At 38.4% G+C, this 15,807-nt stretch overlaps 2 protein-coding genes across 2 annotated transcripts in view; both read right to left on the reverse strand.

Moving 5' to 3' along the window:
* Positions 1-15,807, reverse strand: part of LOC129728603 (mucin-2-like) — a 71,807-nt gene that overhangs the window by 25,900 nt on the left and 30,100 nt on the right. The gene's annotated exons all lie outside the window — the stretch shown is intronic.
* LOC129729315 (uncharacterized) lies at positions 1,254-6,638 on the reverse strand. Its single transcript, XM_055687824.1, has 3 exons — positions 2,141-6,638; positions 1,954-2,083; positions 1,254-1,884 (listed from the first exon to the last, which is right to left on the reverse strand). The coding sequence occupies exons 1-3, from the start codon at positions 6,636-6,638 to the stop codon at positions 1,254-1,256; spliced, it is 5,259 nt and encodes a 1,752-aa protein (XP_055543799.1).

A 15,807-nucleotide genomic window follows, 5' to 3' on the forward strand; every position in this document is an offset into this window, starting at 1 on the left:
GGATTTGGTAAATAAATAAAGTAATTTTTTTACCGCGACAGAATTTGATTGCTAGAATCCAGCACAGCATGATTGTATTATTGCCACAAATTATTAACCTTCAATTACAGTGCCTCCACAGTTATGGGTCAGCTACAAGTATGGGTCACTTTTACGCAAATACGTCTATTCTCAAGAAACTGAACAATTTTCATTAGCAGTGGTATTTTTTGTAATTCACTTGTAACCTCATTTAAACGATTGAAATGATTTTGAGTTGAAAATGTCCCTATAAACTATTACTGTGCTCGGTGCAATGAGTAAAGTGACCCATAATTGTAGTAATGTTACATTTTGCGGTGCACAATTGTGGATCAGTCCATATTTTGACTATTTTTATTACTTTTACGTGATAATGCATCAAGACTGAATAAAAAAAAATACTATCAAGCTTTTACAACAATAAAATAACTTGCGTTATGTATTTTGACGATATTATAGACTAAATGATGTTGAATGCCAAAAGTGACCCATAATTGTGTCTTTTGCTATGTAAGTGATATTTTTCTTCCTAACCGATTTACACGCATCAACTGCACTGAAACTAATTGTTGATCGAAAGTACACATCAGAACACAGAGAAAGATAGTTAAACATTCGTAGTTGATAATATTTGCGATTCTATATCCATTTTTTAACATTCAGACCACACGTTGACTGACCCATAATTGTAGAGGGACTGTACTTGATTATTCGCTTTGAGAAAGGCATTTCGCTGTTCAAACTCTGTAAAAGCTGTTTCCGCATTCAGTAAATAAGACGGCCTCGACAGATTGTGTTTTCTTGGATTCAGCACAGAATGTGCTGTTGCCAAGATAAAGCAAAACTTTATTGCGGGCAGAAGGCCTAAACCCTTAACTGGCAAATCGAGACGTTTGGTGCTACCTCGCTGCTGCTGTGTACTGTGATTTGTGTACTGGTGCAACCCGCTACTGCAGCTAACTAGTTTTACTATTCCGTCGATCTTTTTAGGGAAAGGCAGCGAGTGACCAATCAGAGGACGTAATTTTCGTTTAAACAAGGCTTGACAATTGTTGACGAAATGTTAACTGTAGGATTGCAACTTAAAATGTAAAGAAATAACTGAAAAAACCCGTATTTAACTCAAACAAATTTATTGGCGTCCTTTTCCGATTTGCTTCGAGACACTTCTATTCTTGTATTGGGCGATGCTACAATAACGGGATATGTGTAACACGCTAATTCTGTTCTACTCAAACAATCTCCCCCGCCTTGAAACGTCCAGTTTCAATTGCATCTGATGGTAACAAACATATTCTTTGAATTGGTCGTTGATATTCTGCCTGGCCACGCTGTAAGGTAACCGTTCTAACTATCCCTACAGAATCTGGATGCACCTTTTTAACACGAGCCAGCTCCCATTGTGTTGGGGGGGCGTTATCATTTTTCACCAATACCAACTGATTCTCTTGAACGTTTGCCTTAGTTATCTGCCACTTTGTACGTAGTTGTAGATTCGATAAATACTCGTCCCGCCATCGTCTCCAGATTTCCACAGTCTGCTTCTGCAATAATTTCCACTTGTCCAAACGGTTGGATGAAATGTAACGAAGGTCAGGTTCTGGAATCAGGTTGAGTGGTTGTCCTATTAAAAAATGTCCCGGGGTTAGGGCTTCATAACTGTCAGGGTCTCTGGATAAAGGACACAGCGGTCTAGAATTTAGACATGCCTCGATTTGCGATAGGATCGTAGACATCTCCTCGTAAGTAACTGCTGTTGTGCCGAGCACTGCCACCAAATGTTTCTTTGTACTTTTGACAGCAGCCTCCCAAATTCCACCCCGATGAGGTGATGCCGGAGGGTTGAATACCCACTTGATGCCACTATTCGTTAAACATCGATTGATTTCTGTTTTTCAAGCCGTCAAATTACCTTTGAGTTCCTGAAGCCACCGATCTGCCCCAACAAAGTTAGTCCCGTTATCGGACCAAATCTCACTGGGATAGCCACGGCGTGCTATAAATCGCTTGAGTGCACCGATAAACACATTGGTAGATAAGTCGCTGGCAACTTCTAAATGCACTGATTTTGTTGAAAAACAGATAAAAACTGCAACATATCCTTTAGTTGTTTTAATACCTCGTACACAGGATGCATTGATTTTTATTGGCCCAGCGTAGTCCACACCGACATGAGTGAAAGCACGTGTGGCAGTTACGCGAGGAACGGGTAAGTTACCCATTAACTGGGTTGCTGTCTTTCCTTTAAGTCGTACACAACGAATGCACCCATCTGTTACTCGACGAATAGCTGTACTGAGACCAACTACCCAGTATTGCTGATTGATCGTAGCAGAGAGCAGATTACGTCCCGCGTGAAAATTTCGTAGATGGAGATCTAATATCAAGAGTTCGGTCACTCGATGATCACGAGGCAAAATTATCGGATGTTTAATGTCATACGAATACGGTGCAAACTGTAGACGTCCTCCTACGCGCAATGTTCCACCATCATCCATGAAAGGATGAAGTTTGTTTAGTGGGCTGAATGGTATTTCCTTGCCTTGTCTAAGGAGTTCAATTTCCCTGTCAAAGATGTCGTGTTGTGCTGTTTGGGCCAATTGTATCTTTGCCTGGTAAAGTTCACTAGGTGTCAACTCTCCTTCGCTTCTCAGTTTCTTGGATACTTGTATAACTCGATTAATATATGCCAATGTGCGAACAATTACAGTAAAGCTCGATCTCTTTCTCAACAACTCTGATTCTATCATGAAACTAGTTCTAACGTTGAGAATCGTTGCGTGTAATGATTCGACCTTACAATCTTCAGTTGACTCCTTGTCAATACGCTCTATATAAAACGAATTCCATTGCTTAACGTCCCTACCTAACCATTCGGGTCCATGGAACCATAATCGATGTGTTACAAGCTCCTCCGGATTTAGACCTCTTGATGCACAATCTGCGGGATTTTCTTGGCTTGACACATGGTTCCAACGATCTCTTGGAAGAAAGTTTAAAATCACAGACGTTCTGTTACCAATGAACGTTTGCCATTTTCGAGGATGAGCGGAGAGCCAATCAAGGACGATTGAACTATCTGTCCATGCCCAGTGTTCTAATTGTAAATTTGAAAAGGCATTTGTGATTTGCTTCATCAACTCTGTTAGTAAAGCTGCTGCACTCAATCCGAGTCGTGGTAAAGTTACTTGTTTTATTGAAGCTACCCTGGTTTTAGCTGCCAATAGAGTGATAACTATCTTGCCATTTTCATCTCTTGAACGAGAATAAACCACTGCCCCGTATGCCATTTCCGATGCGTCTGAAAACCCGTGTAATTCCATTTTCCTATTGTAGTTAGCTGCAAACCGGGAAATGCGAACCTGTTCGATATTGCAAAGCTGTTGCTTAATGTCTGTCCACATTGATTCTATTACTGGAGGGAGTTGATCATCCCACGACATATCATATAGCCAAAGTTGCTGGAAAAGAATTTTAATGCGAATTGTTACTGGAGAAATCCAACCAAATGGATCGAACAACTTCGAAGAGTCCGAAAGTAGCTGCCGTTTGGTGTTCACAGTGCTGACTGGCTGAAATATTTTAAACGAAAAGACATCTTCTTGTGGTAACCAGCGTATACCAAGAGCCATGACTGTATCTGGTTGATCGACCCATTTCACATCAACTGATTCTGGGCCATCTGCTTCGTCACAAAGTAACTCAGGACAGTTTGTAGTCCATTTACGCAAATTAAAGCCTGCCGAATGTAGAATCTCCGTTGCCTGGTTTTTCAACTCTCGTGCTTCTTCGATGTTTTTCGCTCCAGAAAGAAAGTCATCAACATACGTATCCATTTCTATTCTCCGTGCCGCCTCAGGAAAAACAGTTTGATATTCACGAGCTGCTTGCTTTAATGCTTCAATTGCCAAGAATGGAGCAGATTTCGTTCCGTACGTAACCGTGCACGAGCGATAGTGCTTAATTGGTTCCTCTGGATTACTTCTCCACACAATACGTTGAAAATTTCTGTCCAGCGGATGAACCAACACTTGACGGTACATTTTCTCAACGTCCGCGGCAAAGGCCACCTTGTTAGCTCTAAATCGTAGAAAAACCGAGAACAAATCTTGGTTGACGTTGGGTCCCGCCAAAAGTCGGTCATTCAGAGACATTCCGGTTGATGACGCACTAGATGCGTCGAAAACAACTCTTAGTTTAGTTGTCGTACTTTCTGCCTTCACTACTGCATGGTGGGGAAGGTAAAAACATTCGCTGTCCTTTATATCCACTTCACTCACTGGGATTTCTTCCATATGTCCTAATGCAAGATACTCGGTAAGAAAATCTGAATACTGCTTTGCAAACTCTGAATCCGTATGAAAACGCCGCTCTATTGCCACAAGCCGCCTGAGAGCTGCAGGGAAGGATTTTCCTGAATTTGGTTTCGAATCGTCGAAAGGAAGTCGTACCATGAAACGTCCTGACTTATCTCGTGAGAGTGTAGCATGAAAAAAATCCAATGCTTTCTTTTCTGCTGGAGTATACTGTTTTTGGTTTGGCATTTCCTCTATTTCCCAGAATTTCTGTAAAGTACGGTTAAGATCAATTTCTGTGTGCAGATTTATCACTGATAGATTGGCATTAATTCCAGGAGTGCAAATTGCGTGATTCCCAGACACAATCCATCCAAATATGGTGCTCTGCGCTATGGGAAATCCAGAGTTGTCTTTGACTTGGCCTGGTGCTAAAAGCGCAAGAAAAACATCTGATCCCAAAATTATGTCTATTGGTCCTGGTTGGTTGAAACCCGGATCAGCTAAATGCTCCTGTACTCGCTTGTCCAAGAGATTTGCGCTGACTTTTAAACTTTGAGCCGGTAGTGTAGACGTCAGTTTACCCATTACGAAAGCCTTCGTTTGCAAAAGAACCGTGTCACTGAATCGGTTGGCTAATGCAAGTTTAACGATGCCCCGTGTAGTTCCAGTTTGTTGCTGCCCAAGACCAGAAACCACAAACTTTCCATTGGTACGCTGCAGACCGAGCTTAGTCACACAACGCTCCGTAATCAATGAAGCCTCGGATCCCGAATCTATCAGCGCTCGAGCGTGTCCCAGAATACCATGAGCGTTTCGTACACGGATAACTGCTGTTGGCAATATCGGCACCAATTTTACGTCTTTTGGCACCTGCGCCATCAAAGTATTGATTACAGGTTCTGTTTCTTCTGTAGACGGTTTCGCTTCCTTATTGTTATCTGGCCGTTTATAATTGACAACACCTGCTGGACATAAAAGCGTATGATGTCGCTTTTTGCAATTTGCGTTATGACACACTGACTTTGAAGAGCATTGCTTCACATTGTGCGATGATCGCAAACAATTATAACACAACCTCGTTTTTTGTGCAAGTTCACGTTTCCCTTGCAAATCCATTTTTTTAAATTCTTCACATTGAAATATCGGATGCTCACTAGAGCATTTCGCGCACTTTTCTGCAACCGTCGATGTATGTAATGAATGATACTTCCGCTCCACTGGAAGACTTTTTTTGAAATTTTCCTTTTTTATACTATCAACACCAGACTTCTTAGAAAACGCCGTACATGTTTCCAAAGCATCACAACGATCATCCAGAAACTTTAGAAATTCGTCAAATGATGGATTCTCTATATCGACAATTCTTTGCGCCCACAAAGAACGAGTATCCTTGTCTAACTTTTCCAGAAGAAAATAAATCAGCCATGGGTCACGAGTGTTGTACACATCACCAAGTGCGTTTAGTTGACGAATGACCTCATCCGATGTGGTGACGATTTTGCGTAGGTTGCTGGAGGTGGCAGAAACTATGGCTGGCTGGTCCACGAACTCACGAACAAGAGCGAACACTGTGTATTTTTTCTTATCGTAAAAGTTTGTTAACGCTGTCCATGCTTCACCGTAGTTAGCATCCGAAATAGCAAAAGAACTTATCAAACGTCGTGCATCTCCTTCGAGATACGACATCAAATATTGCATTTTATGAGAATCTTTCAGATCATTTCGCGAATGAATTGTGGTTTCGTATATGTCTCTAAACGATATCCAATGCTTCCTCTCTCCATTGAACGTAGGTACATTTATCGGTGGTAGCCTAACGTTTGAAAAAGGTGAACGATTCGATACCTGTTCTCCTCCAGCTTGATCATTCGCTAACATCCCTGACAATTGGTTTACATTGTTGTTTGTTGCCGACTGACTCAGCAGCATCGCTCGCTGCACTTCAATCAACATCTTCATGGCCTCCTTCAGGTCTTGACATGTATCAACAACCGTCCTATCACTGGCCACCGAGTTCGTTTCTAGGTTATGCTCCTCCAACTGCGCAATATACTCTTCCAAAATGTTTTTCGCCTGATAATATTGCGCAGTAAATTCCTCTCGATAATTGTGTACCGATGCAACTGCATCTGGATCGGGTTGATTTTCTTCGATTTCTCGCTGTGTAAGGCGGAAGCTCCCAGCCACCTCCGTTAGCTGCTCAAGCCGATCTTTTGCTTCCCCGAGGGATGCGTTCCTCTCGTGAAGTTTACCAGCTTCCATATGCTCCCATCTTAATTGCGTCAGCAATGCATTTCGACATGCAATCAAGCGTTCCATCGTGATTCAATACTATCCGATGCTTGAAGGACCAAAAAATTGTTGACGAAATGTTAACTGTAGGATTGCAACTTAAAATGTAAAGAAATAACTGAAAAAACCCGTATTTAACTCAAACAAATTTATTGGCGTCCTTTTCCGATTTGCTTCGAGACACTTCTATTCTTGTATTGGGCGATGCTACAATAACGGGATATGTGTAACACGCTAATTCTGTTCTACTCAAACAACAATTATCAATAGTACAATAGTTTGCATAATCAATCAACAATTTTCTACATTTGGGTGGATGCGTGTATAATTTTCCATACAATTGCTGCAAAAATTAAGGAAATCGGTTGAAAACAAACCGATTTATAAGTATTTAAAAAGGGACATATTTCGTCACCTTTTCGTTAGTAGTTCTCCTATTTACATCCCTATGTGGTAGGCTAAAGAAAAACGTAGTTCTACGTCAAAAAAATCAGTTTTTCAACATTAGCGTGATCTTCGTAACGATTCTGTCCAGTACGTGTTTTGGAGCCAACAGGTGGCTATAAAAATCCTATTGAGTTTCCCAACAGCTTCGCAAGTATGTTGTCTGACAGGAAGAGGTTGAATAAAGCTGAGAACAAAAAAAACAAGAAGTCGACTGGAAAGAAACGTAAAAATAGCTATCGTAGACGAAACGAATGGGGCACTTCGTCGAAGTACAAGAAAACAACTGCTGACGAATGCAGTTGTCGAAAAATTGGTTCGCGGTTGTTTGTGGTCTTGCACCAAAAAAATGAATTTAAATAAATCACTCCACTTCGATTCCATGCAGATGATGTTTAATTTGTGCCAGCGCCGACCACCGCGTCTATATCACATAGACGCTACGGCTGCTAATTGAAATTTCATTGTTGTTTTTTTCATTGTCGCTGCCTATAGCCTCTGCCGTTGCTGCTGGACGATACCAGCGTATTTGTCTGCAGCGGCGTCTGCTTGTTTGTATCGGGATAATGGATTGTGCGAAATGTGGCAATACCATTCGCATTAGCGATGATCCTGTTATTTGCGTTGGTAAATGCAAGTCTCAATTCCATAGAGTTTGCACACCACTGACAAAAATAGCAGCGAAAGTCGTAAATGGTAATGATTATATTGTGTTTAAATGTGTATCATGTCTATCAGCCCAAGATGACGGCGGAAACATTGATGCTTTGAGTGATGAGCTGACCAAGATTATGGGTGTATTGTCATCTTTGTCTCAGTCGCTTACCGATAACCAAAGCAAAATTGAATCAAAGATAAACACGGCAATTTCAAGTGGTATCGAGATGATTTTGAATTCGGTCAGTGACTCTCTGCGTGAGAGTATGGTATGCATTGAAACCAGTGTTGCCAGTAAGCTGAATGATTTCGAAAAATATCTTGAAATTAAAGATCGGGAAAATAATGCAGCCTCAATGAACAGAAAAAGAGCACGTAATGAGAGAACGGTTCACTCTGAATCGGACTCAAATCCCAGTAAGAAAATGTTTTTAGCATGCGATGAACTGATTGTGGACGATTCGAGACGCGATGACGAGGCTTTTTGTTGCAATAAACAAACCTACGCGAACATTTTAGCGGGGTCAACTGGGGCCGTTTTTAAAAAAATTCAAAGAAAAGAGAACTTTAAGGCTCGGCCGGTCATTGTGATCAAACCAGTCGAGTCTTCTCAATCTAGTGAAAACACTAGATTATTTTTGAAAGAAAAATTGGATCCAAAAATACACACAATTAGTAATTTTAGGAACGGAAAGAATGGCTCGATTATTGCTGAGTGTGCAACAGGGGATAATGTTGAGGTTGTGAAAAAAGATATAGAGAGCAATCTAGGTGAAAAGTATAGTGCTGTTATTCCCACAATTCCGAAACCAAAGTTGAAAATTGTGGGAATGAGTGATCGGTATTCCTCTGAAGACTTCATTGACCTGTTGAAAAGTCAAAATGACATCAACGTCAATGAAGTAAAAGTTATTGCGGAGTACGAAAATACTCGCTTCAAATATAATAAATATAATGTAATTGTTGAAGTTGACAAGGATACTTATAACGCCTTGATGAGTGCTGGAAAAGTAAGCATTGGGTGGGATAAGTGTCCTGTACAAGAGGCCATTAATGTTTTGCGTTGTTTCAAATGTGGAGAATTTGGCCATAAAAGCACGGAGTGTGTTAATCCTGAAACATGTTCCAAATGTAGCGGGCAACACAAGACATCTGATTGCTCTTCAACTGAATTTAACTGCGTGAATTGTTTAAAGTCAAATGAAGAATTGAAAATGAATTTGGATGTTAAACATCCAGCTTCTAGTTCACAGTGTCCGGTTTATCGGAGACTGTTCGAAAAAAGAAAAAGCAACATGTTTTTTAATAAATAGCAGCTAAAAGAATCGCAATGTGAGAGGAAGTTAGAAATATTATATCTGAATATTGCTGGTTTATCTACAGATTATGTTGCTTTGCGGCATCTTGTGGAAACAAAACGTCCAATGTTAGTATTTATAACCGAAACTCATATAGTAGATGCTGATGCATTTGATCAGTATAGTTTTCCGGGATACAAAGTTGCTTTTTGCCTTTCGCATTCCAGACATACTGGTGGGGTTGCTATTTACGCCAAGGAATCAGTAACATTCAACATTCTATCAAACGAATCTGTTGAAAACAATTGGTTCCTTGGAATTTCAGTTGAAGGAGGCATGACGATTGGAAACTTCGGACTTTAATATCACTCCCCTAGTTCAAGTAACCAGCGTTTTTGTAGAAATATTAGATAACTGGTGGGATAACTTCGTTGATTTAAACAAATTAAATGTTATTGCTGGTGATTTCAATATTGATTGGTTAAATGATCCAAATTCGAATCATTTGAAGCAGTTAGCTAACTTTTACAATTTAACACAAACGGTTTCAGAATTTACGAGAATTTCCAGACATTCGCGTACATTAATTGATCACGTGTTTGCCAATTTTGACAACGTTCATTCTGTTACAGAGGCCGATTGTAAAATTTCAGACCATGAGACAATTTGTATTTTGATAAAGAATGATCGAAACCGTGATGAAAAGGTAAAAATTAAGTGCTGGAATAAATATTCAAAGCAGGCATTGTCTCAGCTTGTTTTGAGAAGCTTGGATTTTCTCCCAATAACTGGTGATTTGAATAATAAAGCAGCTGTTCTCACCAATACGCTGAAAGAGTGTACCAGTAGTCTAGTTTTTGAAAAATACATTGAATCGGATAAATCGAACAGCTGGTACTCTTTGGATCTTTTACGTTTAAAACGTAAAAGAGATAAAAAGTACAAACAATTTTGCCGAAGTAACGATAACAATGATTGGAATAGGTACACTGTCGCGCGTAATTTATATTCACGCGCCTTGAAAAAGGCCCGTTGTGAATATATACAGAGGAAGATCTATCAACATCAAAATAACAGCAAAGAGTTATGGAAAATATTAAAAACATTAATGAAAAATAAAGATCGTTAAGATAATACAGCCGATCAATAATAACTGTAGCTTTGATGGTTTTCATCCTATTACTTTTGCAGAGTTGAAAGATATTTGTTTTTCTTTGGGAAGATCGGCTGGTATCGACAATGTCAACGCAAAAGTAATACAAGATTGCTTTTATGTTATTGGACACGACCTGCTGGACCTTGTTAATGAAAAATTACAAACAGGGCACGTGCCTGAAGTTTGGAAGGAATCTCGTGTGGTTCCTATCCCCAAGATTACTGGGACGAATAAAGCCGAAGAGTTCCGTCCCATTAACATGTTGCACACATTAGAGAAAATATTAGAACTTGTTGTAAAAGGCCAGCTGATGAATTATTTAAATAGTAATAACTTGCTAATCCCAGAGCAATCAGGTTATCGAGAGGGTCACTCTTGTGAGCCTGCTTTGAATCTGGTGTTAGCAAAATGGAAAGAAAAAATCTAGGCTAAAGAAACTATTTTTGCGGTGTTTTTGGATCTAAAACGCGCTTTTGAAACAATTTCTAGGTCCTTATTGTTACAAACATTGGAGCGCTTTGGTATCGTAGGGACAGCATATAAATGGTTTGAAAGCTATTTGTGTGCTAGAACTCAGAAGACTCGTTTTAACGATTTTGATTCAGATTCCATTGCTAATACACTTGGTGTACCGCAAGGAAGTGTTCTAGGGCCCATTTTATTCATTATTTACATTAATGACATGAAGCGAGTTTTACGGTTCTGTGACATTAATTTATTCGCTGATGACACTGTTCTGTTCATTGCAGCGAAGCATCCGCTTGATGTTGTAGCACTTCTAAACCAAGATTTACATTATCTAGCGAATTGGTTAAAATTTAAGCAACTAAAGTTAAACATTAGTAAGACAAAGTACTTGATAATTTCTTCAGCCAACTCCAGACTAGACGTAAATATTGAAATTGATGGTGAGACGATTGATCGCGTAAATGAAATAAAGTATCTTGGAGTAATTATTGATGACAGATTAACTTTTAAGTCTCACATTGATAATGTCATCAAAAAAAAGGCCAGAAAATACGGTGTCTTGTGCCGGTTGAAGGATGAATTGACTATTAGAAGTATAATTCAGTTGTACAAGTCAATTATTTCACCACACATAGATTTCTGCTCATCCATTTTATTCCTGGCAAACAATACGCAAATATTGAGATTGCAACGTTTACAAAATAAAATTATGCGATTAATATTAAAATGTAATAGATACACTTCCTCGAGTTTTATGCTGGACGCATTGCGATGGCTTTCTGTGAAGCAAAGAGTATATTTTTTGACAATGGTGTTTCTATATTAAATTTTTAATAATATGTTGCCTCGATATTTGTGTGACCGGATTGATAGAGGAAGAGATTTGCACAGGTACAACACTAGAAACGCGGAAGATGCCAGAACACCAAATTTTCTTTTTGGAAGATCACAGAACTCTCTGTTGTACAAAGGAATAAACTTTTTCAATTCGATGCCCAGGCAAGTAAAACGTGCAGCAACAATGGCAGAGTTTAAACGGCTTTGTATTTCACACATAAAGTCTATTTTGTAGACAGCATAGATTTTTTGTAAATTTATAAAGAAGATTGTAAAATTGAATTTTTTTTTAATTTATTTGGTACATTAAGTTACTATGTTCATTGATGATGATGGATTTTTCGTTTGAATATAGTTATATAATACTAGTTGAACGTTCCCGGCGATGCTCGGGATCAAAAGTTTCAAAATTAGGAAACATTTTTTATAATTCATTGCATTATTAGCACAACTCACTTTAAAAATATTTCACATCTTACACGTCCATCATCCCTTTAAGTACTTTAACATTCTGAGAACGCATAGAACGGAAATACCCATATTGGGTTGTATTTTGTGAGTTGGGGATGTTTTACAGAAACTGGAAGTCGCCATTTCGGATTTCAAAACGACGTATGGAGTTCGGAAGTATTGAAATGGTTGGCCAAATACCGCTTTGATTATTTTTCTGAAATCAGAAGTCGTTATTTTGGAAAATGTTATGTAAGGCCATCCCAGTTCCGAATATACCACACTCGGGTGATAACCGGATATTCGTCAATCGTTCACAGTAAAACCTCTTTTTATGTAAATTTTAGAAGAAAGAAATCAACGTAAGAAGAAGTTAGCATGAATGGTCACGTCATGCTTACTTCTCTTCTATAATCATATTCAAAGAGATAACATGTGAATTTTTATAACGACAATGTTGGTGTCCAAGGAACACGTCTGAGAAGAAGTTAACGTTTTATCCACATAACTACGTGGAAATTTAAAAAAAAAGATTAAACCAATGAAATGCGGCCTATCTTCCAGCCAAATGTCCCAAAATCTAGTTTTGGTAAAAGTAAAAAAGTATTTCGAATCCCGTAATGTGTTACTATTCACAAAACTACGAAAACATCAGATATGTAATTTTTTTCTGCTCGACTCGCACCAAATTAAAACATAAATTCTTCTGCTAGAAAATATTTGTAGATGTTGAAAGGAACAACGAACATTTTATTGAAAAAAAAAAAAACAAAAATAATTTTCACGCGAATTGAGCTCATGCTCAAAAAGTCAAAATTTTGCATGTATCATATGTATAAAAAAAATTTCAAAAAGAGTATTTTAATGTATGCAGAAAATCATCTTCAAACATACGTAGTTTTCAAAGTAATATCTCAACTTTTAGCAATAAGATGCCCATTATTTTTCCTCAAATGTCTGAACTGAACATTAACAATCATTTCAATGAAGAACAATTACATATCATAGCTTTGAATTTCGATTTAGAGGCAAATTGGGTTCAAATATTCATGATTTTGCTTATTTAACGTAGTGTTGTGAATAATATCCCAATTTTCAGTACCTTATCAAAAATCTGTTATTTTTATTCAAAAGTCTTCCCTGAACATAAACAAACGTTTCAATAGAAAAAATCATATATCATAGCTTTAAATTTGGACTTAGAGACAAATTGAGCCAAAATATTCATGATATTGCATGTTTTACTTAGTTTTGTGAATAATATCTCTATTTTCAGTTATCAGATAACTATTATTTCTTCTCGAATGTCATTCCATAATAACAACGAACATTTTATTGAAAAAAAAAATCACGTGTTTTGATTTATCATCGAGTTTTGATTTAGAGGCAATTTCAGCATAAAATTCATGATTTTGCATGTTCCACGTAGTTTTGTAAATAATATCCCGAGTATAAGTAATCGGATACCTGTTATTTTTCTCAAATGTCTTTCTTAAACATCAACGAATATTTTAATGAAAAAAGAATCACATGTCATCGCTTTGAATTTTGATTTGAAGACGAATTAAGTATAAAAAGTCATTATTTTGCATGCTTTACGTAGTTTTGTGAATAATATCTCAAGTTTTAGTGACCAGATACTAATTATTTTTCCTCAAATGTCTTTCCTGAACATTAACAAACATTTTAGTGAAAAAAGAATCATATGTCATCGCTTTGAATTTTGATTCACAGGCAAATTTAGCACAGAAAGTCATAATTTAGCATGTTTTACGTAGTTTTGTGAATAATATCTCAAGTTTCAGTAATTGGATACCTATTATTTTCTCTCAAATGTCTTTCCTGAACATTTTCATGTTAAAAAACCTACATGTCACCGCATATTATTTTTGATTTAGGACGATTCAAAATGTACTGTACACCTCAGAGACTGAGGGAATAATATCAATAAAATCAAGCGTTACGGAATTCCATTTTTATATAGTAGATTGAATAGTAGAGTAAAAATAAAGAGTCGGCTACACATGTTTGAGTCACGCGCGCGGAGACTGACATAGACAATCTTGATATGAGTACATCAGGTTTAAACCCCTGAAATGGAAACAAAAAGCATATCGGGTTGACAAATTGCTTTTTGGCTTGTAATATTTTCTAAATTATTTTACTTTCTTTTTAACAATTCATCTGTTTTCACAATTTTAAATAGGGTTTAGCATAGCATAGCATAGCATAGCATAGCATATTTGATCGCCCGTGTGTTGCCCGCGATTGACCAGAATCAGCTGAAATTGCACAAAGAACCGTCAAAATCGTGCCTAGGAGTAGCAAGCCATTTTCAGTGTACAATTCCTGGTGATTTTTCTTTTCACTGGTCAATAACGTAGCTGGCCACGCCCAATGCAGATCAATAGAGGAAGGGATATCGGGAGTGTTAGTTTAATACTTGTTGCTACTAGAGACCGAGGAATCCTCTGCATCATCCACAAGTATCAAAGGAAGGTATTAGTGTTAGTGGAATGGAATTGATCTGGATCCATCGAGGTTGATGGTGCGATTATTTCTACACAAATTCGCGCCCGATATGGATATTTCTCGGTCTCTGCGCAACCGGCCATCAGAAGACGATATAAATAGAACCGCATCACGATCGCTGTATCGGCATATAGGAGAATCGAAGTTTCTAGGTATCACCGGCAACCAATCGTTAACAGTCTGTATCACACCAAACTTCGCGTTTCATCCCGTGAACTATTAAAATTTACCTCGAAACGAATGAATTTCGTAAAACGCACCGCACGCCGAACGCAAACTACTGGTACCAGCTCAAAGAACCGTTAGAGCGAGTAAAAAAAAACCCACAAGGCACACCCGAGCATTATACGATGTAATGGTCATTGAACTCCGAAACCGCTGTATTAAGATAGTTACACTGAGCGCTGTCAAAATAACGTGCGCAAAACTGAGCTGACCCCCCCGAAGCAAACAATAGCGTGCCCACTACACTCCGGAAACCCTTAGATAAACAAAACTCACCCGGGCCGATGATGCGTTTCACCGGGGCATAATGCCGACCGCTCCATTTTCTCCTACCGACGCATACGCGACACGACGTTACGCACCAAAGACCTACTGAGTATGAAAACTGACAAAGTTCCATGCATTCATAGCCCAAAAACTCAAAAAAATGCAAATAAGCATATTAAACAAAACAGAGTTCCAAGTTTATTATTAAAATGCCAAAATAATTGCAATCAAAGTTCAGTTGTCGTGAACTATTTTCACGCCCAAAACGATTTCAACATAATTAAATAAAAGTTACTTATGTATATCAACATATTGGACATAATGGAAGCTAGGAAAATCATAAAACAAGAACATAGAACTGAATAAAATGTCACCGCCCTGCCAGGACTCACAATTGTAGACGATGCATCAACCGCATGCCGCATTGTCATGCTCGAATGATAAATTTTGAAACTATATTGTAAAACTGTCAATTTTGACCTGTGAGAGTGCATCCCACAATCTGGTTTGTAAATATAAAAAAAAACTACCCGCAACCGAAAAGCTACCACACTTTGTGCACCCAACAGATGACACATTTACACTTCTGAAAAAGTCCAAAACCCGCTAAAAACCACTACACACAGAGCCTATGCATTCTTAGAATATTTGATACAAAAACTTATACTCATCTGTTTTATTTTGGTTATGCCTATGCCAGCGAAACAAACACCGACAAGCACAGCGCAACACTACTCTCTTCGCTCTCTCTCCAGATATTATCGTTCTCTTCGCTCATACCGCCATGCATTCCATTTTCGCATGTTAATAACGAACCGCTAGTTAGCGCGACGCACAAAGTAGGCACTCACACTCACGCAAC

The sequence above is a fragment of the Wyeomyia smithii genome, chromosome 3, assembly GCF_029784165.1.
Source record: "Wyeomyia smithii strain HCP4-BCI-WySm-NY-G18 chromosome 3, ASM2978416v1, whole genome shotgun sequence".
Taxonomy (NCBI): domain Eukaryota; kingdom Metazoa; phylum Arthropoda; class Insecta; order Diptera; family Culicidae; genus Wyeomyia; species Wyeomyia smithii.

Coding starts and splice junctions, on each gene's coding strand:
- LOC129729315 (XM_055687824.1), bottom strand. CDS start 6,638: ATGGAACGCTTGATTGCATGTCGAAATGCATTGCTGACGCAATTAAGA. Junction 2,084..2,140: donor CAATGCATCCTGTGTACGAG/GTATTAAAACAA, acceptor CAACAAAATCAG/TGCATTTAGAAGTTGCCAGC. Junction 1,885..1,953: donor AACTTTGTTGGGGCAGATCG/GTGGCTTCAGGA, acceptor TTTAACGAATAG/TGGCATCAAGTGGGTATTCA.